Raw genomic sequence first — 24,523 nt, 5'->3', positions numbered from 1 at the left:
GCTGGAAAACTCAACAGCTTGCCAGTTTCCACATTAAGTCAAAGGAAGAATAAAGTATTCAATTTATCCTGCACAGCATGCATGTAATACTGAGAACTGATACAATAAAAAATAATTGAATGCTTCCAACCTACCTTTTTATTACCTGAGACAGTTTTGGTCAAATTGGTATGGGCCTTGATAATGACCAAAATCACATAAGTCGTCCAGCCCACAAAACTCACTGCAATACTCAGGCCCAGGAATAATCTATCGTACGTGTGGTAGTAAGACAAGCCTTCCAAGGCAAGGTTAATCAAGGTTTTGCACAGGGATACCTGGAGGCAGACAAAATATTTAAGCAATGTATTAGAATGTGAGCTCCCCATTCCATAAATCAACCTGACAGCAACTGGAGCTCAAGCAGCTCCATTACCCCTGGCATGTGTCCTCTCCGTGCTCAGAGACAGTTTTGCCCAGCAAAATGTGCTAGAGTGCACATTGCTTGGGACTCCTGCTGGATATCAAGTCAACCATCACCTGGCTCCTTCACCATCCTCCCTGGCCACGACAGAAGGTGAATGCCACACAGATAGCACACCTTGAACACCACCTGCTACCAAGCATTCAATTTGGTTTTCCCACAAGCATTTGACTGTACACATTCCAGTGTAAGTTACTCCCTTAAAAAACAGTCATGTGCTCCTGAAGGTACATTTACACAGGGGGAGGATTATGGATGCAGCTGAAATATGGTCACTCGCCACAGCCTGAAGTATTCCCTGCCTGGGTTTTGATGTCCTCCACTCCAGTAAGTACCTGATACCACAAGCACCAGCAGTGAATTCAGAGACTAAACTGGAGTCCCAGATGCATTTACAGAGCAGCTGCTTATAGCTCTCAGGACGTGAATCATTTGGAAACAGGAAGGGCTGTACCCAGTCTAATCACAGGTCACCTCACTTAATACCTCCACTGGGGAGACACCATGATACAGACCATGGGTTTTCCCACCATGCCATTTGGGTGTGTTGTGATTTACCCAAAGATGGGAAGCTCATCTGTGTGATTTGGAAGAGTACAGTAACAAGGTGAACATACACAACAAAGCTCTTTTATATGTGCATGTATCCAGTTGGCATTCAACAACAAACCCAGGAAAAGGGACAGCAATTACTGAAGAGATTACAAGTCTGCCCGTGGGCAAACTCACCCCAAAAGACATCTATTCTGTACAATTATGAGAGCATATTTGCAATGCAAAGAGTTGCAAGGTTCAGGCAAACAATCATCCACACCCCAGGTTCTGGGAATGGAAGAACCCTTCTGCATTGCAATACAGAAAGCTGAGGATAACCAAGGCACAGGCACAGGTCTGACGTGTGAGTGAACAAGAGTGAACTTGAACATCTGGAGCACTCAAGCAAACAAGGAGTAAAATTTACATATAAGCAACAATACAAAAATCACAAGTTCTACTCCTGAAATACATAAAATGTCTCCTATCGGTAAACGTGACAGCTAAGTAGAAGCATTAGGAAACCAAAAAGAAAACCTTCTCCCATAGCAAAATAGATCAATTTATTTAAGCTGAACGGTTTCCAATTTACAACAAAGAAAGTAAAAAGGCATAAAATAGATTTAGTTGTCCTGTGCACAAAATAGTAATTTATTACTCTAAGAATCACATGAGGAAAAGATAACTGAACCCTAACACATAATGGAAGTCCTCCATGCACCTGGCAGGTTAAATATAATCTCACATATTCAGTATTTTCATACTTTTTAACACAGAAGTCAATGACCAAACTAGATCTGTTAAAATGAAAGACTTCTTGGTATAATTTAGCTCTACAAATTCTTTCTGTGGACATCAGAATACAAGCATTGGTGAACTGCATCCATCAAGTACCCCATCACACAGTGAGTGTTAGCAAATGCTTAGGAAAGTAATACTGGAACTGAGAAGCATAATTCCATGTTTGGCTCCCAGTTTGACACACTGAAATGTGAAAGCACAGCTAGTTCAGGTAGAAAAAAAAGGATCAGGTAAAGCAGGATCCATGATGGAGCAAGATACCACACCTTTTTTTCATGCAACTAGCAGTCTAAGTGCAAATATGAACTACATTCCTCAGTTTATCTCTCAATTTACCCTTTTCTAGTGTGGAAAATAAAAACACACATTGTGTGTCATTAGACTACGAAATAGTAACAAACAGTTTAAGTAGTATGAGAAAAAATACAGCAAGTCAGTAGTATTTATTAGAATTTATATGAAAATGTAAAATTTTGAAGACTTACAGTGGGGTTTTGAGTTAGTGAGATGTGTATCGTAAGGAAGGAAAAAAGTTTTATTTCTCAGTTACTTTAAATAAAAAAAATATTTACATATAGCAAAAACAGACTTACCGCTTCATCGTACTTCTGCTGCTCAATATATAATCTTATTTTTTTTAAAATGTTGATCTGTTCAGAAGCAGAAAGTGGTCTGTACAACAATATAAAGAGATATTAACATTTCTCCTTTTCACCAGCAGAAAAAATTAACTTTGCAATTAAAATAATTATTCTGTAATGAAACCAAAATATTCTGAACTTCATTAGAAGCAATTAGGTAATTGAGACTAATCAATTCCTCTGCATTCATCTTCACATGTGTCAACACAGCTGCTTTTTAACTTATCTCAAAATTGCTACATTAATAGACATTTCTTTTATGTAGCTGATCCCATCTAATACTGCTGAGAATCATCTCCCTTGTGATTATTGACCATTGCTCTGGACAGGAAGCATGGAACATAGAAAAATTAAGAAATTTAATTTTTTAGAATATGGCTGTAAGCAGTTGATAATGATTTGTTCACATTCCACATTAACAGTAGATGATGCTTAAAAATCTTCTCTGAGAAAAGTATGACCGTGTCTCCTGTTACTCAAGAAGCTATTAGCTGAGTTCCCAGAGCAGGGAATAACACAGTTACCTGGCTACACTGAGGTCAGTGAAAAAAATCTCTTCAATTCTAATGAACCTGATCATCAATACTAACTGCTACCATCATTCCCTTACAGAAAGCAGTAACCAGGACAAACAAGGCAGTCAACCAAACTCCACCAAATCAAGGGAGAAAGGAGCTGCTTCTCCTGTACCATTTTCTTTCCACGTTTAGGGACAGCAGCAGGTCTGAGAATCCCAGGCTTACCCTGGATAACTTATAAGCCATGACACAGTCCCTGTTGCTCTTGGCACCACAACAAACCACAGCTCTCTGACAACCAGGGAAATTATACTGCAGTTTCCTTCACACCTTCCAGAATCTGGCAGTGGCACAGCACCAGCTCTCAGCATCCACAGGACAAGATAGCCCAGCTGCACGCATGCCTGCCTACCTCTCTCCAGCTCCTTTACATTCACAACCGATCTCATGTTTCAGGCAGTGCCAAATCAGGTCACTCCCACCATTTAAATCAGCAGCAGCTGCCCATCTGGTCACTCAGCTGAACCACAGGGGCAAGTATGGATTTCATGCAGTTGCTGCATGGAAATGCTCATTCCTGCAGCTCCCAAACAGCCGAGAATCACTTTTGCCTACAACCCAGTCGATAGGCTGTTACAGCACTTAACAGATACATCAGCAAGAGATACACGCCATCCTTTGAGCCGTGAAGTATATTGCAAGTATTCTGTGCCTGAACAATCTGAATTTTTATTAGTAGTAACATTCTGGTATATTTTGATGCTATTTCATTAAGTTCAGAGCAGAGCAGTATCATGCAGGAGTTTTCCAAAACACTGAATAATTGGAACAGCAATTAATCTTACTTTTGGGAAGAGTATTATCTGTAGAGTAGTACCTGTATTAAGAAACTGTATCTCTTTTCAATCTAGAGAAGCATTGAAGGGTGATATTTATAAAGAAGTAGGAAGAAAGAGGTCCCATGGAAAAGGAAAAAGGGAGAAAAAGATAATCACAAGGTCATGGTAAGAGTTTGATCACCTTAACTTTAAGGGGAAAACAGATGATTTTAGAAACCAGACTTGAAAAATAGTAAAGTGAATGTTGATTGTTTCTGCACCTTCATGATATGTCTCTTTGGAAGCCAACAGTACATCTCCACAGGCTGAGGGCTACAATTAGAAACAATTCTTAAAGGACACAAACCAGACCCCAAGCACTGCCTCAAGGAAATCTGTGGCTTTCAGATTCTGTTGTTTGGTAAATGAAAGGGAACAAAACATGCACTCAAGGTGGAAGTTGCACCACGTGTAATAATAGGAGGAGGGAAAAAAAAGGAGGAGAAAAAAAAGATAGCCTTTAAGTAAGGATTTAAAAAAATCTGGAATAAATATTCATAAGCTTTATTTAGGACTTCAACACATTCAAGATGCTCCTATGTTCCCTGTCATATTTTTATTGTTTTACACATACTGTTTTCTCTGAATTGTATGCTTGTCATATTCAATGCAAATTTCTTCCAAGCCAAAATCATATTTTACTTCATATCTTTAGTCATTTAGCTACAACCCACTAATTATCTTTTTATTCTCACTGAATCATTGTATTACTAATGAACAATAGTCTTCACCTATTACTTCTTAGAAGACAGCACCTAGGATCTCTATACATGAATGGTGTAACAGAATAAAAGGGGTTTTCAAACAGTAAAATTTTGAGCAAGTCAAACACTGAAAGCAATTATTTTGTCAAACTGGGTTACTATTGGCAGGTGCATTTTCAATAGCTAACATTATACATATATTACCCTTACTTCCATATATATAATTTTCAAGAGGTTGAATTTACAATTGTCTAAGAATTGTTTTTGTAAAATTTATTAATTTCACCAGAAACTAAGGACTATTCATATTTAACTATGAAAATGTAAGGAATTATCATTATCTTAACATATTTTTTATCTCTGTATTAAGCAAAGAAGTGATTAAAGAATTTTTGTATTTTATACCAGTCTAAAAAGGTTACCAAATATGCTGATAATCCCTCAATTCAAGAATGGGCATAGTTCACCATAAGCAATTTAACATCCATTGAGGACACTGATTCATTTTCTGAAGCTGACAAAGTAGATGAGAGATTTAAAAGAAATCTAAACGTAGCAGAAAGCATAAAGAGACAAAGATGAGCCATGAAGAGAAGTGGAAAGTTGCCTATGAAAAAAACACCATGGACTTTATAAATGCTGCTTCTATAAAATCTACAAGAATTACTAAAAACCAAAACCACATGGAAAATTTCCATCTGAGAATTAAAGCTTGAACTGTTCATAGCACAACTTGTTTTTAACTTAAACTATTTTAATGGTCTCCAGCAGAAGACATTGTTAGGAAATAATAAACTGATCAGAACTGTGTTCTACTATACAGCATCCCAGAGGCACTAGCAAAAGTCAATGTATTCTTATGGTCACTTAATACACACATCCATGCAATTAATATTAATAGTAATTAAGTGAATTTACTGATCATTATTAGACAGATTCTCAACTCTAGAAGGAAAACTAGGGGGTGTGTGTATATGCTCTTGCCAGCTATCTACCACCAAAATCCAATTCTAACAAATTCAAAAATGAATAGTCTTGCTTCGTAAAATCTGTGGTCTTTTTCCTTAACACAAAAATACCTGTCCTATTAAGAGGCACACACAAAGAGAATTCAGTCAGTGGACTCTATCCTTCTATTCTTAAAAGTATTGCAAAACACATGCACTGAAAAGGGTAGTACTCAGAGGTTTAACTTGAAAGAAGAAAACAAGAACTCCATGATCACATAGATTATAAACACACATGCATTCACAATACCATAAGGATTCTAAAGACTTAAGATTACATTCTTCACAGAAAACTGTGGTGGTCCTGGAAGAGTAATTTTATTTTCCATTATGGCTATCAGAAATTACCTTCCTGGTTCCACAGAGAAATCACAGCTTCAACCATGAATAAACATTATTAATTATGAAACAAGATGATTGGGCTAATCATGCAAGTGCTTGTAAACTCTCCCTTCTGAGATGTTAGTTACCCTTGTCATAGGTATACCTGACAAAATTAATCTTTCCAGCACATCATTCATGCTTCATATAAGCTAAGCTATTTGACAGCAATTCACAACAAGACTGTGATGAAGTACATTCACCATAGCAATGTCAAAGGGATCTCTCTTTGGCCAATGAGTCTTGTTTATCATCACACTACAGAAATTACCATCCCCAATGGCATAGGTAGCATGCTGCAGACAAATCAGGAAATAAAAAAAACTCAGAACAGAAGGAGATGCCTTGCAAACACATCTGTATCCACCACTAGTTTAATTTTATTATGCCTGGTTATTTGGGTAAAGATTTATGGTAATTTTATTGCACAGTAGATTTTCCAGAATTCTGCTATAAAAAGTAACCCCTTCGTGTCTGTATTAATTGAACACTTAAAATGCTGCAGATTTAATAATGAAAATCAAGGAAGCACCACAGACCTGTAGATAAAATGTACAAAGAGAAAGACCGAGATCTTTGCCTAGCTCATTGTCAGATGAAAACAAATTAATTTCAGCTGCTTATCTACACAGACTTACAAACCCCATGTACCTATGTCAGCTCATGCATATCTACACCCTTTTATCACTGCCATTTCACTCTCTCCATCAGAAAAAAAAAGAAAATACCATGCATCCTACAACTCTTTGAGAGTGGCAAGATTTGCAAAAGACAGTGATCCCATTTTTATGACCCTTATCCAGCAGCAAATCAGAAGTAGCTGTTCAGCAGTCTTTTAACTTTTTCATATTGGCTATGTGGGAAATGGGGAGGAAAGCACCTGCTCCTCCTGTTGATGCAAAACTAAAAAGCTAAAGGATTTGGACACATATCCCTAGACTCCTGTGACAGCCTCATGATGGAGCAAGGCCATTTAAATATAGCATGATAGGATTTTGTATAGGTGACCTTCTTTTGAACACCACATAAAGCAGAGCTTCTCACAAGCTTTGCTACGAAATTTCTAACTCCAGAATTGTTCGCAGCAAAAGAGCCATCAGACTGACACTGTCCAAACAACTCCAGCAACATCTGCCAAAATGATGAATAATTATGGGGTTTTGTCCTCTTCTCTCAGATACTCCTGGTACCTGAGTAACTTACAACCTGAAATAAATCACCCAGGATAAAGTTGCCCATCACTATGGGCACCACCTCCACCCTGCAGAGCATCCGAGGCCTCTGCTATCCAGATACTGCGGAGGGGCAGGTGCCAGAGTGCCTCTCCACTCTCTCCCCATGGGACAAAATTGCCAGCAACACAATCAGCTGAGTATCTTGCAACTGTGAGAGGGCCATCTACAGAGCAGAGATGCCTTCCACTCCAGCAGTTCTGCAAGCAGCTGAAATAGTACTTACAGGAACCACTATTACTGCTTTGATCCTCAAAGCAATAATTTGATCCACTGCTGGCAAAATGTCACCTGGAAAATGCAGAGGGAAGATTGGCCTGATGTTTTTGAAGGGCTGATATTTAAAAGCAACTGAGCCAGTGCAACAACATGCTTCCAAAATGCAGTCTCCCATGAGAGCTGCCTTCAAACATTCCCATTGCAGAACAGGACAGTACCTGAGAAAGCATCAGACAGGTTATGGGAGAGTAGAGACACAGATCTGTCTGCATTCAGCACTATTGATGTGGCAGAAACACTTATTTCTGTTCACTCCAGTTAGCAACCCATGAGTGCAGAGACTTAATATTGGTGACAGTGCAACACAAACAAACCCAACTTTGTCATTCTCCTGTTTCTTATTTACTTTTCAAAGTAAAAGTCCTACAGTCTTGTAGGAGCAGAATAAAATGCATAAGAGAAAACCTTCCCACTTCATCAATAGCACAGGAAAATCACAAAGACAATGAATGACAAGTGGTGCAAAGACTTGAGTTCATTCAACAAAACATGAAAAAAATTGACCAAATAAATATTTCAAAAATCTAAGTCTGGAACCATGATATTTCTGTTCTTTTACATTTGCTGTGCAATACAGAGTACATGATGTTACCTGGGGCAATGATCAGGAAAAAGAAACCTATTACAGTTCTGTGGACCTCACCAAATTACCTATTTACATGAATTTTAATGTCCAGAAGCCAATTTTTTCTCATTTTCAAAATGCAATCAATTCCAGTTCTTTAGAGTGCCTTTTCAGAAGAAAGAACTGTTTTACAGTATCTGCCAAAGACAGACTGAAAGCACATACTATGAGATAAAGAGACAATCCTTTGCATACATTTTAGTTTTGATCAAAGAGTGAAGCTTCAAAGATTAAACAATTTGATGGGTAACTCAGTGCTCCTTAATCTGCTTAGATGGCCTTAATTTTACTTGTTTACTAAAATATTGTCAGGTAAGTTGCTAAAAGAGGCAAGTCCTAAAAAACTTCTTTTCACCATTAGAAGATGTATGTTGATTACAGATTTTAAAAATTACAGCCATAGTTCTAGAATACTGAAGTTATGCTTTTTAAAAGAAAATGTGCTCTACATAAACCTACACTAAAGGTTTTATTACACCTTCACAAAGCCCAGAACCCACAATATTCCCTTTCCCAACTTAATCTAATCTCTTTGTTCCTGCTGTTCCACTGCCAGGACTTTCAGTTTTGGAGGGTCTAAATTTCAAGTGGCTATTTGTGTTTCGGGATTTTCTGACTACTGTGTTAAATTTCCAGTCAGGTAGTCTAGTTGTAGTGTCGTAGTAAGTTATCTTTGCAACTCAGTTATCCTTTTTCTTTTAGGAAGCATTAAAAAGCACTGCTGGAACCCCAAAAGAAAGAAAAGGATTATGAAAGTCAATAAGAGGCTCCAGTTGTTAAGTTCTGAGGTTTTTGTTCTTTAAAGCACAATGAAATGAAAGGAAGACACACACTTCCACAGGCCAAAGGGAGCAAAATGTATATTTACTGACACACTGCAGAAGCCTGTCGGTACATCTATGCTTTTGTATTCATCAGATTCACAAACATGCAGAGGAGGACAGCGGGACACCAGCGAAGCCGCAGGAAATGGTCTGACTGCTAATGCTCTAACCCTGGACTGTCAAGTCTCAGAAATTAAAACAGCCTTTAATATTCACAAATCAGAATCCCTGATGTAGCATATTCAACAGCATAATGCCTTAGGATGTTTATGTAAATCCCTTAGATAACAAAGATGAGAGAAAAAGGAGCTGACAACTAAACTGCCAGCTGCCAATTCACTGAACAGAGAAGCAATTAAGGTAACTCGGCTGCACACAGCATATTTTGCATATAAACTACTATGGCAAGAGCTTCAGAGAACCAGAGGCCAGAAGGGAGAAGACCACACTCCAAAACTGTCCGTCTGGCCCCCTTAAAGCAGAACAGAGAAGCTGGATACAGGGATCTGCCAGGGGCAGGGGTTTTGTCCAGAAAGCCATAGCAGGACACGACACAGCAGCCTTGGAAACTGCTTTTCAGGGAAGGTGGAAAATCCTTGAAGGACAAGAAAGGCACCATTTTTGAAGTCTCTTCTATTTTAGTACTACAGGGGAGGGATATGTTCTGAGTGCACATAACAACACCCTGCCAATGCTGCAAGTGAGTCCTCACCTCTGCAAGATACATGATGATTTATGTCAATGACTTATGTACGATTTATGACAATGAGCTGGATCTAGGTATATGCAGTGTTGTGGCTATATAGTATTATACCACAGCTTCTCTTCTGCTCCATAATCCTACATGGCCACCTTAAACCCTAGTGACCATTTTTCAAGCAGCTGTATCCAGAGCAGGCAGCTTGTGCTGTGCTGAGCAAATACCTACTGGCAAGGCCCCATGGCCACCAAAACATGGGACACCACCCATACTAATCCTAATCAGGAGACCATTGCACATCAAGGAGTCAATGATCCACATACCCTATGCAGGCTCAGGCCTTGGCCAAGGGACAGACCCGGTCAGCTGATAGGAACAGAGGAGTCTGCAGGCAAGTCCCACTCCGTAACAGGGATTACACTGCCTGCCTGTCCTCATCTATGTAAGAGCTGCAAGAAGTTCTCATGTGAACCTCCTTTCTGTCTGACAATAGAAATTATCACCAGGGTTGATTTCTTGATAGAAAATAATATAGCAGCTTGAATGACCAAAACAAGGGAATGCCTCCACAGCCAGCATCATTGTGGCACCATCAGAAAAGTGATCCCATGCTCCACAAACACAGGGTGCCCAGCATCTGAAGGGACGTACAATTTACTCACTATCTGTTTTCTGCAATTCATTTCCTATTATTACAACAGCCATTTTATTAAGCTATTGTTATTGGGCTTTTCTTACTGGGATCCAGACAGAGCCCTGTACTCTGCCCCTTACCTCATACCCCAGAGCAGAGCATTCTCTCTCCATCCCCTTCTACCACCTGCTGTAAATCCTCCCTCACCCTCATTGCACAAAGCCTCACAAGTTCCACGGAAAGGCCAAAAGGATTTATAATACAAAGAAATAGAGAAATATACATTAATCTTGTGATATTTTATCTTATACACCAGCCTTTTAGCTCCTACTAAAGACCTCACCTACTTCCTACTTGAGAGTAAATCCAATTACATCAAGTCCTCCTGCGCAGAAGCTGCTGCCAGTTAGCTTTTCATGTACAAACTAAAAGCTCTTGAGTGCACTGCTGAAACTCGAGACCAGCAGGATGTCTACCTTCTAAGAGGATTGCATCCTCTCTGAGCAGCAGTGTGCTTCAGACATGGCCCATTCAGTGAGAGAGAAGCTAACATTTTTTGCCAAAGAACAGGCATTGATTTCTCCCTGAAAAGATAATACCTTAACTACTTAAACAGGAAGGCTTTTCCTAAAAAATAATACAAAGCCATTTTTTTCATTTGAGCACTTTGTCTCTACAGCACTGCAATTCTGTTTTTTGATACATATACACATGTCCTTAAAGCCAAGGGTGGAGGGGCTCTAGAGGGCTGCCAGTCTGCCTCCCAACACCAGCAGGCTAAAGGTGCCCACATGCCTAGAGTCACACCTTATAACACAATGGGGACAAAGCGGAGAAAGGAAAAGGCTGGCTGCCTTTCCAGGGTTTACTTGGAATTGATAGAAGCTGCTGGTCCTTCATTCTTGACCAAAGGACAAAGGGGCTGGAATCTCTGCAGATTAATCAGTGCCCCTGCTAAATACAAGATCCTCTGAAGACACAAAGCATTCCAACAAACATGCAGGGAGAATAGTCACTATTAGACCATCCTTCCCTACTGCAATATTTTCACCCTTTCCTCTTGGCATCCAATGCTTAATGTTTGCTCTTGCAAGCATTATCACGTGTATCACAAATATCTTACATATTATTATTACCAGGTTTTAAATAAAAGTAATTTATTTAAACAAAACAAGAATAGTGTACTGACATCTTAAGGAATCCTGCCTTGCTCAGTGATGGAAAAGAAATCACTTGCTTCACTTTGATCCAAATGTCAATTTTGTGGGAATTTCTATTATTTAAGTTTTGAAAGGCCATCAGACAGAGGGAACAATGTAGTACTGTATCTCCAGTCATCAGAGAAAGGAAGAAAAGAGAAGTATTTGTGCACATGGCAGTTTTTTGAAGTTTCTGTAATCTTCAAAGACACTCCACACTTTATTTTCTTTTCTATCACTGACAAAATACATAATGGCCAATTATGTGGAAAGACTCAGTCTCTACATGATTGATACTTCCTTGCACCAAGTCCATACAAATGTTTAAGGGAGTTATATCTCAATTCACACTAGACGATAGAGCAAAGGAAGAGTCACATTTTCATATGGTGAGAAGTACATTTTTATTTAATAAATGTACACTGCACATAAAAAATGCAGTGACTGTCTATATAAATATGCAAGTTATAACTTGATTATGCACACAAAAATAATTATTTGGTATGATTAATATGCAGTATTCAGACAATTAGGTTACTTTAAAAAGGCAGCATAAGGTGGTATGGGATTTTTCATATATGAGAAGATAGCTCAAGTATCTTATTTAAAGTCAAGTTTCTATTTCCTGCTAAAAAAATACCAACCATTATCAATAAAAACTTCAAGACATTCAATAAACAAGCACAGCTAGTGGTAAGCAAGCACTGATTATACTTTAGCTGTTCATCTCTTGGATTTTCTTCTGTATGGTGGTTCTTAAGCTACTGCTCCTGCCATCTTACTGTGAGGCACCAGAACCTGACCAGCTGGAAGCACAGCCATCCTTGAAAGCATTGGATACACCAGGACTATGCAAAAGGACTCCTGTGCTTTTGTGTAATTTATTATCTTAAATCTCTTGTATCTGTTGGGACAATAAAATTGCACTAATTGGTTACGCAGATTTTAGGGCAACTCTGATGCACCATTTACTCACCAGACCACCCTGTCCTTCTGACACTTCTTGTAGGATTACTTCTACAGGCCAGAGATGCCAACTTTGGGAATGATTTTGCAATAGTAGCATCTGGCCCCTTGGCACACTCATCTTTGAGCTGTGCCAGCTTGGCAGTTGCCCTAAGGTACATCAAATGGTCAGAAAGCTAAGATAGTTCACTATCCTGGACATCAGTTTTCCTCTGTCAGCAATCTTCAGATTTGTCCTCTCACTTCCTTCAAAGCATCTGGTATCTTGGCACCTCCTTTTCTTACACATAAAGGTCAAAGCATTGTGCTTTTCTTCTCAGAAGTCTGAGAAAAGCCTCTGATTTTGCTAAGTAAATGGTTTTTGAAATATGTCTTTTGTAGATGGGTAAAAAAAGGTAGGGAGAGAGAGGAAGTGGGAAGGAAACAAATTTCAGAGAGTAACTTCTTTCATATATCCAACTAGAACTGCAGGTAAGTGTTCAGTATAAGGAAGTGATACCGCACCTTGCCTTGCAGAATAAATTAGAATAAAATGTAGAATTGGAGCTGAGTTTCTGAAATGTTGAGAACAACAGTTTCACAAGTTTCACAAGTAGCTTTAAGACACACTTTTACCCAGATATGTTCTTTGATGAAGGCACTTCCATAAAACAAAAATAGCATTACTGGCAGCCAGATACATCCTTATTAATAGACAGAGCTATCCAAACTCTAACCCACCTCAAGTCTGGTCAAGTAGACACTACTGAAGTTTCTATCACATAGCAAAATTATCAGCTCCATCCTCCTCCTTCTCATCATTATACACCTGACAGATGGATTTCAGAGAGATGTAATTTAGATCCAAGTAGGAAAGGGCACATATCTACTGGCCTCCTTCATTTCCTGTCCACTGTGCCAGCCACACTTTTGCTAGGGATGAGATTCCCTGTGGAAATCAGAAGCTTTGTATCAATTCAATATTCTTCCTCTGTTGCCAACACTTTCAAAATAGGCTTATTTTATCCATAAATATATATGTGTATACTAGCTTAATGCTTTTGGTGCAATATATTCAACATACAACTCAAACACTAGCTTTTGAATTGTTGCAGCAGAAGGTCATTAACAGTTTTCTACAAACTCAGTAAAAAAACACCTGAAAATCAAATGAGAAAACAGGATTTTTTTCCCTCAGAATATAAAAACAATCATTTTAATGCTATTTCTGACTGAAAAAATTAAGTCCAGGTTAAGTTTCTGTTAACCTGCAATTTCTACAGAGCACATTGTTTGTGAATATATCTTTTCCTCTCTCCTACTCTGAAAATATCGTATTCATTAGTACTTGCACCTTCAAAAACAGAATGCCTCAATCTGAAATTCTAAACTCAAGATTTCTTCTGGAGCTCATATCTACATTTCTATTATACAGACTTTATTCAACTACATCTTTAAATAATTTAAGAAATTCAGTTCTCAGAGATATGCTTGTTCATTTTCAGGTCACCAAGTTGCTGAAATAGCACAAAATCTGTAACAGTCGCAAAAAAGAAAGCATTTAAAATTTTCTACATAACTCCATGATTCCAAAGCACTTCAGACATGAATTACACTTCACTAACCTCCAATAAACTATGAAGGAAAAAAGCATTATATGCTGGAGCACACACTTTCTGAGCTTCAAGTTACATATTTCAGTCACTAGAAGGATTAAAAAAAAGAGTATAACTCCTTTGTACAGCAACTGAAAATGAACAGAGGTGGAAGAAGTTATTTGTGTCTGAATGAAAGGACAGCAGTGCAGACACACGGCACAGAACTGTGCTCAGCTGCAGCAGCAGCTAAGGCCAACCATAGGTTAATACATATCAGGGGTCAAACCTGACATTAAACCTGGGCTGACAACTCCCAAGAGCATACAGCTCTGCAGAAGCACAACCTCCATACAGCTACCAACAACTCTGAAACACAGCACAGCACACCAAGACTTCTCTTGCTCTGGACAGGAGGTAGGTGTCCCCACCTCTGCATTTTTTAACTTCTCCTGAAAAGGTAACTATACCCTTCTACACCCTTTCATCTACCACCAAGAAAGTGTCTCAGCAAAGACAGTAGAAGGGGATGTATGCCTTTGCCTCTCTATCGCATTCAGATTCAAGCATCATTTGTGTGAAGAACAGATCTAGTTTGCATTATACTAATTCATCAGATCATGCAACTGCAGCAGAAGTTCAGGCTTGTGTTCATTGCACACACAGGATGGATGTATAGACAGGTCATGCCTAAAACTACCTTCAGTCTTCCTTTGGTTCCTGCAACCTGGAACACTAGGAAGTTACTCATCTAAAAATAAGTTTGTGTTCAACCACTTCATTCCAGCTATTAATAAAAGGTTGGACAAGACCCCTTGGTAGCTTCCCAGACATAAGCCAAGTTTTGAAAGTCAAAAAGAGCTGTGAAGACTAATCAGAATTTTGCCAAACTACTCCCAGCACACTGTGGGTGAGTATTTATATTAGTGTATGACCATCCATGGTATGAATCTTTTTCTGCTTTCCTAGTATGAATAAACAGCATCATTTCAAGCAACAAATAAAGTCTTCATCCCCACAACATTCCTGTAAGGCATTTCGCTGTGGTAATGGATTCCCTTGCTCCCCTACCCACACTGGCTGCTCCTCAAGGCTGACAGATGCCTTGCCACAACAGATCTTTGGCAGGTGATTAACAGCATGCCAAACTTAGGATCTTAGCTAACTAACACAAAGTTTTGTGCATGTATATTCCTTTAGACACAAACCACCGACCAAGTCTGTAACTAATTCTGGACCCAGCTGCATCTAAACTCCCTCTGAGAAGGAGGTTAGAATGTAAGGGGTTCTTCTCTGTATCTCATAACTCAACAGGAGGGTCTCCATGACAGCTTTTTCTGACCCATCCTCTATCCAGTAAATAATCAAGTGTACTTTGTCACTAAATCGTGCTAACCACTGTCCTATTTACTATCAAACATTGTGAAACAATTATCACTTCTCTCTGATGAGTGAGGTGCATCACTCCATCCATGACATTCACACATCAAAGGAATTATTTTGGTCTCAAATAAAAACATTTCCTAGAACAACTATTAACCAAAATTTTGATTCAGAAAAAAATCATGGAGTATATAAAGAAAATAAACTTATTTTTGCAGTGGACCATATCAAAGTAACAATATGTTTATACCAAGTTTTAGTTGTATTTTCAAAGTGATAAATGTTTCTGGCATTTCCACTTAAAACGATCCAACATATCATAAAACAGAAAGACAGCAATGCATAAAGCAATTGGTAATACTTAGATACATAGAAGACAAATATAGCATTAAGAAAAACACATCCTATTTAATAGACTCAGTCTCATTTCTCAAGGAAAGGTAAAATTGAAAGAGCTGCAAAATTAAACTAGTAGTCATTTATCAAAGAGGACTGTCCATCTTTTCCATATGGGCATTTTATTTCATACAGATCAGTAAATTCTTTGATAATGCAGCTGTCATTCTTATTCAGAATTTGTTCTAAAGGATTCATTATGTGCCCAAGATTAACTTGACTTTTGTCTCACAGACTTTCTTGAACCTTTCCCTTTGAAGGAGCTAGAGGTATAAAATAACACAGCAATTGTCTGTTCAGAGAGACAGAAATCATCTTTAACAATAAATATATTTCACAGGAAGCAGCTCAAGTACGCTTTACTGCTGCTATGATTTAAAGATCTTAATTAACATTGCTCTATTTCCCAAAGGAAAACAGCTGCTCTTGGTGACAAGGCATTTTTGGAGCACTTCACAAACTGCGAGCAGAACTGAACACTGTCACGTACATCCATGGCAAAGCTTTTAAAAACCTTTACAGAAGAAAGGAAAAAGAAAAAGCAGCTTTAATTAGATAAGACAGAAGAGTGAGGGGAGCAGTAACTGTTTGATACATTAGAATAGAGTTCCCAGATACACAAATCACTACAAAGACTCCTTCACAGCCTGGAAACACTAAGACCAGGCAACACAAATGCTAAACACTGTAAGGTTCTTTTCTGGATGCAAAGCATTTTATTTATTCTTTGTTAGCATTTAAATCACAGAAGAAACAATTCTTACTTCAACTTTTATATATATATATATATATAAATTAACAGATTGAACTTCCTGATCTATAGAGACTAGTATCTCCCAAAGAATGCTGAATAAACCATAGCAAGAAAAAAAAAAATCAGTGTAATTTCTATAGCTATAGCATAAAAAAAAAAACTTAGATAAATAACCCTTAATGGAAAATAAAATGTAAGGAAGAGATTTAAAAAAATAAATCTATCTTAACATGAGATAAGAAGCAGTTATTGGTGAGAAGAAGCAGTTAACTGCATAGAGTTCTAGGGCAAAGTTTCAAAGTCAGATAAAAACTACCATCTAAAAAAGATTTAAATTACTGAATGTGTTGTTGCAGCTCACCGAAATACCAAAGTAAGTGGTAAGACAACCAATCAGGTAAAATTTACATAGTTTTTACAGACACTTACTTGAATGGTGTGAACAGAATTGACAATGTAGTTTCCTTTTTCTGACTCATCTTAACCTGCATAAAAGAGCATTAAATCATTATATGCAAGTGGCAACAAATAAAAAATTGTATCAAGAATTAAACTACAAAAGATTACAGAAAATTTCTAAGACTTTGGAAAAGGAATGAAATCACACTATCAATATGCTGTCCATGAAACTGGGTGTTATACTCAAGTATGCAAAACTCCTCTGAGTTCCTGGAAACAGACCCACTCTAAAGTAAATAAAATAAGCCATGCTCCAGCCATTACTTTTCTCAAAAGGCCTTCTACAGTTTGCAGGATAAAAGGAAGACATGGCTAGAAGTGTTACCAGGCTTCAGTGACAACCACCCTCAATGAAACCAGCACCATTTATGCCAGACAGGCACCAGTACACTGCACAAACATCACTAAAGCAATGCTGTAAATCAATTAACCTGCACATGGACAAAAATGGAAAATTTTGGTGCCATCAGAGCCACTTTGTCCAAGGTCTTCCAAAACATCTTCAAGGTCTCCTGCAGCTGCCTGAGTCAAGTCTGACAGCTGGCATAATGTGTAGTCAGGAACTTCCTAAGCACCCTACTTGTAAAACCTGACAGCTGGAAGTAGCAACCACACATTTTATCCTATCCATCCAAGGCAACATCATCCCCAGGGAGCACAAACTATGGTCAGGTCAGCCCATCACAGCAAAAGTAAAAATCCACTTGGCATGTCTAAGTCAGTCTGCTTCTGCTTCAGCAGAGAAAAAGGAAATTCAAAGGAAATGCAGACAGGATCATTCCAATACAATGCTAAAAACGAGCCACCACCACCAACAACAACCCAGCACTACAGAACAAAAGAACAAAGTAAGCTCAAAGGAAAGGAGAAGCATGACTACTTTGATTTTTAAATAATCTCCAAGATACCAATTTAACTGAAAAATATCTGAGTCATCCTTAATTCTTAAAGCATAGGTCTTCCAACTGCAGAGGTGGTATCAGCATGCTTCAAACTTCACACCCAACCCCACCAGTTACTTTCCCTGTTAACATGCCAGCTCTCCATCATATTTTTAAAGTGATTCTTGCTGCTGACACTGCCACCCTGGTATCCACAACTTTGTGAACCTGCCATGCCTGAAGGTGCTAATCTCATGCAAGTCATCTCATGCTAGTTCATTGTTTCACTATCATGACATGAATTTCCAGACAGGATAACAGTTCTTTTGTTATCAGCTCTTTTGTGTCTCAGCTGGTATCTGTGGAGGATGGTTTCCCCTCAGAGCATTTCTATGTCTTGCCAAAACTAGGATTTTGGAAAGCTTCTCACTCCACTGGTTAGTGAAACAGAACCTTTTTTATTTGGACCACTCATGTGTAATATCCAATAATGTAATGTAATATCCAATATTAAATGAATCAAGACAGAGAAGCCAGAGATGAACACTTGCAAAGCAAAACAACAGACACAACAGCATTAGCTAAAAGTTAATTAGGCCACTAATTTAATTTCTTTAATGCACAGGAGGCTATTACCTTTCTGATCTGTTTGTGTACTGACCCTTGATTTAAGGCCTTGTCTTCCAGCCCCCATTGCAAAGGCATTATTTCCCTTCTCTGGTACCAGTATTCCACCTACATACTGCAAGTAGGTTTACTTTAACACCAATAAACATTACCATTTTTGATAAGAAGAAAGAAAAAAGCTATTCTCCTTAGAAAAAAACAACCAAACTTCCTTATTAAAGTCTTTCAAGCTTCTTCAGATAAGTCTCACAGCTATTCAATCAAATGAATGCACATTCAATTTTAATCCTTTCAACTTAGCATACTATGTATAGGATAAGTCATACAATTATTTTACACATAGCAACAGCTATTATTCAAATAAATTGGGCTTTTTCACCATATGTTTAGTACCTTAAATTGCTCAAGAATCTGAATAGCATTGGTAAACATGCTCTCTGCTTTGAAAAGAGCACTAGTGTTCAGATACTCCAGAGGTAGAGTTCCCTGAGGAAGAAAAATACAGATAATAAGTAAAAAAAAAAAAAATTAAATAACAGGAATTTCTCTTAACTGAATTGCTGGCCAAATAAGCAGTAAGAACACTTCAAATTAGTGCTGAAATAACTCATGTAACTACTTTGAAAATATTCTTCTCACACAGATTTGCAACATCATAGGGATTGTTTGTAATATCTCAGCTTCTACAGGAATGCAAAAAACATAAACAACAGAAGGTGTTACTAAACTATATAGTGTAAAATAATATAAACTCAACCTCTAATCAGAAGCCATTTTTGATAACCCTAACAGTCTTCTACCCAAAGCCTCACCTGGGCCTGACTCAATCCAGTACTTGTGGTAGGAAAGTGAGAAGTTCCCATGCCACCCTGTGTTGGGCAGCTTTCCTCACACAACCAGCAGTGAGTGCAAGACAGGGGGACAATCCCTGGGACAGAGACTCCAGAAGACATAATTCAAAAAATATGCTGTAAATAGGTGTTTTATATATGGAACTAGCAGTGTGGCAGCACACTAATGAAATGCTAATTGTCAATTCGATATTTATGAGGCAACTTTTGGACTATGTAATAATACATGAGAGAAACTAAAAGTAAAAGCCATCTCACTGAACAGATGTTATCTTCTGCCTCTAAATTGGAGGCAGAAGATAACATCTGAAGAAAGTACACTAGTTTAATCAAGAAATAATTGAACATTAAATTGCAAGAACTGGCTTGTTTACAGGCTTAGCTTTCATGATCACAATCATGTGTTATTCAAACCATATTTCATTTTTACCATCCCTGAAAACAAAGCAACAAAAAACTTTTATATAGTCAAGAGTATAAAGTTGCAGATTACAAAAGGACCAGCTGCCTCTCCAATTAAAAGCCCTATACAATAAATTAAAAACATTTAAATTTGTACTCTAAACTAAAGATACACACATAAAATTAAAACTACAAACAGTCTTCACACCCTATAGCACTTTTACAAATCTGTAATCCTTCTCCTCACACACCTCAAGTCTTGTCCCCAACACCTCTTCCTTTATGGTGAACAGATTTTTATAACATAGAAAAACATTTGTACTTCTTACCACAGAGTTCAGAGGGAAAGGCACACCAATAAGGGAAGCCATCAGTGGTGCAATATCAGCCTGTGCAAACAGAAGCATTCCCATTTTAACATAGCCTCTAGAGATAATAAATTCAGCTTAATTTTAATGTGCCTGCATATGCAAAAGATAATTATGTAATATTGCCAAGTTGTTATACATATATCTCTCCTTTACAGTACTTTGGTTTTTTAGTATCTAGTAGCCATGGCATGATTAGATTCAAAATGTGAAGCTTCGCTGCTGAATGAGCTTGAAAAAATACATTTCATTTGAAAAGCAAATATAACCACCCCAGTATTTATTTGCAGAAATTCAGCACCTCCTTTACTTCACTCAGAGAGGCATACCACTTTTTACAACTATTTATATGACCAAAAGAACTAATTTAATACTTAGTTTTAAGCAGTATACTGGATATACTGCTTTTCACAATATTCTTTATCCCATGCCTCCACAGCGCAGATTACTCACCTTCTCCCCTTCAGAGGGAGTTTCTGCAGTTTTTTAATGTCCAATCAGCCCTCAGAAAGGGCCTTTAATCTACACCAAGGCATCTCATAAAAAAAGTTACCATTTCCTTCTATTTGTGATAATAAACACTGCCTCATACCAGGTTTATATTCTACCTTAATATAAAACTCCACACCAAAATTCTTTGTTTCTCCAGCGTAAATCTGAAGAAATTGCACTGAAACCACTCCAGCCTCAAATCTACTGGGCAGATTCCAAACCATTATTTGTGGAGAAAAATACACCTGGAGTGTAATGATAATTAGAAGTTTCATTTGCTATTTTTACCCCTAGTCCCATGTGTACTACAGGACAAAAGCTCTGTCTTTGGGAACTCAATTATCCAGGACAAAGTAAGACTCTTCTTCACAGTCTCAAAACAACAATGCCGTAACTCCTACCAGCCTTGAGAGGAAAACTAATATTTTTTTGTAGTATCATACCAGTGCTTTGATGAAAGCAACTGATCCAGAACATTCCCAATTTGAACCTTCTAGCATGAGATTATTTCCCTTGTTTGTGTAGGTTTGGAGTCTGTTATTCATATAGGTTTAACATATATTCATAGGTTTTTGTAGGATGATGAAGCACCACAGTTTTAAAAAGCTTGACTGATTTAGGATCAAAGGAAAAGCAGTTCACATTCTTTTCTTCCTTCACAGTACTAATTGTCTAAACTGCAAAATATTTGGGCCACAATCACAGATGAAAAAATCCCACAGTTTACCACTATAGCAAGAAATGGTTTTGATTTAGTAACAGCAGCTTGGGGGACCTGGTATATTGTACTGCATTCTTCCTACAGCTGTGTGGGATTCCTTAAATAAATGGTGCAATAATGCATCTTCAGGAGTTGTTGTATGTGCAGCTGTCACATGTCAACAGCAATTTGAACTTATCCTCATAATGTTATTGTGGTTTCTGTTTTAAGGGAAATGGTACACTGGTGTAATCATTCATTTAAATTAAGTAAATTACTTTAAATCACACAAAACTTATAATTTAAGGTGAAAACTTAGGAACTATTAAATTAAGTATGCTTGATACCTGATTGACATCAAGCCTCTTCAAGTTCTCCAGTTTCCATTCTGCAAAAAAAAACCCAAAAAAACCAGAGCATCTGAACAGCTAATCTACACAGATTTCAAAGGACACTTCAAGTTCAGTTGACATTTAATATCTTGTTGCCATTTTCTGTAGTGTTGGTACTAAAGAAAATTATGATTTTACATGAGGATGCTAACCCAAGAAGGGTTACAGATGGAACTCAACAGGCAGAAACAACAAAGTGCATTCATTTCAGTTCATATTTTCTTTTATCCAGCAGGATAAATTGCTGCCTGCAATTGTGACCTAGATCAGTAGAAAAAAGGCCAAGGCTTTTTTTTTTTTTCCTGTGCCAACTAAAAGAATCAAACTCGGATTTAGGAAATGTATAGTATCTCTTCAATGGTTTGTAAAAAAGGCTAACCCAAGGTCCTAAATGCATTGGTACAAACATTAGATCCTAAAGCTTTGGCACATCATACAAAAATTTGGTTGAAAATTATATTCTCCTGCTCTATGCTGGCCTGCAAGGAAATAAAGAGAAAACTGCCTGCTTTCTTTGGGGGTGGAGAGTTACTTAAAAACAGAGTTTAGGAAGGTTTGGTTTTGTTTTTTTCTTTCATACATCTACAGTATTGCATACACCAAACTCATTTTTAGCAATTAGTTCATACCACTGCTACCCTGGGGGGTCTGAGTACAAGCACCCCAAAGAGCAGACTTGTACTTTAACAGTAGTGAGACAGCTACCATGGCAACACAGGAGAAGTATTAGCAGCATTAATCACCAGTTCTGTTAAACTCACACCAAAAGGTACAAGTTTGCTTCCTTTTGCTTCCCAGAAAAGGAAATGGATTTATATTTCTAGAAATAGACTCTTACCCATATTTCTATTACATAAATAAATTGCCCGTTTTCCTTTTAAATACAATTTTCCAAAGAAAAACATTGAAAAACTGTCTATGCACACATAAAATATGCCTAAGGTAGGAAGAAACTGTATCTCTGCTAGAGAAAACGTCTCTTTTTGTCAGAAGTTTTTTCATCTCATGAGCCCTACTCATACATTCTAAAATGCAGAATTGAAGACATCTGCTTTGGACCAGGAGCCACAGGACACTGAGCCCAGGAGTTCCTAAGGACTAGGACACACCTACAGACTGCCCAGTCTAGGCTGTACTTCCAGGAGTGAGGCATCTTGGCTGCCCACACTGGTTTATGATTCCAGCTCACTGTCTAGGTTTCCTGTACAGTGCTCAGCAGTTTTCCACCCACTTTACAGAGGGGTTTTTTTTTGCCTTTATCCTGCCCTGCTTTTACTGCAGCCCGCTGGGCTGTCAGATGCAAACAGTCTGGGGAAACAGCAGGGAAGTGCCAGTTCAAAAAGAGGCTGAGGATGAGGCTACATGAACCAAAGAAAATCTCACATAAAACCTCACAGAAGCCAAACTAGTGGAGGTTACACTGAGCTCCCTCAGTTGTGGCAAAGCAGGCTGAGCCCCCTACAAAGCAGGCTTGTATCAAGCACCCCACGCCCTGATGCTGCAGGAGGTTGTGCCTTCAGTCACAAGCTCCTCTGGGCTTGTGCCCCAGGGCCAACCATCAGCCCCTGAGGAGCTAGAGAGCAGTTCTGTAATCTCCTTCCTTCTGAAGAAGGGTCAAATCAGTGGCCAAATGGGTAATACCATATGTCGCCCACAGGATGCAAGGCTGCCATAACAAATCTTTCCAAGAGGATTGAATGAGCAGGCCTGGGGGAAGGCAGAGCACAGGTGACAAAACTGCTGAGGAGAAGGCTGCCAACCCAGAGCAGACTCTCTGCCCTTCTGGCCACCCAAGGAACACATTCATCTCTCTGTGATAGACTGGACAGGCTAAATCCTGCCTGTTGGCACTGCCTTTGGGGGGTATGACCCTCCATGGCAACAATGAGAAGAAAGACAGTTCACTGAGCTGCCTACAGCCTGCTTGCACTGATCATAAGAAGTTTGTCAGCATTAGAAACATTCTGTCAGTATTTCCATAAACACTTGCAGAAATTAGAAAGAATTGTCAATAGATGAAAGAACTTGAACATTGGAGCATGCAACTAGAAATGTAAGCCTGACACCTGCATACATCAGTGATACAGCAGTCTTGAAAACACTCTCCTGCCCTGCACACAGTCACAGCTGCAGCTGTGACTGTGCAGGAAAGACAGATTCAAAGAACATTTCAAGAGAATTCTTTTAAACAGCTTTTCTTTTATACATCAACTTTGTGAAAATATCTGGGATTGTAACAATGGAGTAGCTGAACTGTATTGATCTGTGCAAGTGCCAAGCTCCATTTCAACAATTCTGTCTTCTAAGCTATGTAACCTACTAGAAGCTCTGATGTACTGCCATAGAGAGAACAGTCCCTTTTAAGGAAGATAATTTATTACTCAAATAGGAATTCAAACTCCCAAGATACTCGGAGTGTCTCAAATCTCCAAGAGAGATTATCCTTGCCAATTAAGAATCTGTAAGGTCTAAACAAAGCAACAACATGCTTGACAGATGCAAAGCTAGTAAAAAATGAATGGAGGAATTTCTGACGTTTGCTTTGGTGTACTTGGTTTTTTGTGTGGTTATTTGGTTTGCTGGTTTTTTTAACCTTTAGAAGGAAAATATGAAGCAGGCATAGCAGGGTGCAGACAAATGTCATCCTTTAAGTAAATACATATTGCCTAATAGATGAGGGCCATATAGCTTTCCCTACTGTGCACCTCAGCTCAATGCTCATCTTTTTTGAAATCTCTCACATAATCTTCATCATGACTTGAAGTCAGACGTTGAGGTTTGTGCTAAAGCTGCTGGCAATCACGGAAACTGACAGATGTAAAATTCAACTATTCCAGATCAACCCTTAGATATCAAAT

General features: G+C 38.3%; 1 protein-coding gene across 4 annotated transcripts in view; it reads right to left on the bottom strand.

Annotated features, from left to right (window-relative positions):
* The window catches only part of PIGN (phosphatidylinositol glycan anchor biosynthesis class N), a 96,811-nt gene that overhangs the window by 36,890 nt on the left and 35,398 nt on the right, over positions 1 to 24,523 (bottom strand). For all 4 annotated transcript variants that reach the window (XM_021552344.2, XM_021552346.2, XM_021552348.2 and 1 more), the window contains exons 9-14: positions 21,621 to 21,661; positions 20,043 to 20,102; positions 18,854 to 18,946; positions 16,923 to 16,978; positions 2,392 to 2,470; positions 135 to 317 (exon numbers count right to left, since the gene is read on the bottom strand). In XM_021552344.2, coding sequence (XP_021408019.2) covers positions 135 to 317; positions 2,392 to 2,470; positions 16,923 to 16,978; positions 18,854 to 18,946; positions 20,043 to 20,102; positions 21,621 to 21,661 — 512 coding nt within the window. The remainder of the gene's footprint in view (positions 1 to 134; positions 318 to 2,391; positions 2,471 to 16,922; positions 16,979 to 18,853; positions 18,947 to 20,042; positions 20,103 to 21,620; positions 21,662 to 24,523) is intronic.

The sequence above is a fragment of the Lonchura striata genome, chromosome 1 (genome assembly GCF_046129695.1).
Source record: "Lonchura striata isolate bLonStr1 chromosome 1, bLonStr1.mat, whole genome shotgun sequence".
NCBI lineage: Eukaryota > Metazoa > Chordata > Aves > Passeriformes > Estrildidae > Lonchura > Lonchura striata.
This window is presented reverse-complemented; position numbering and strand designations above follow the sequence as displayed.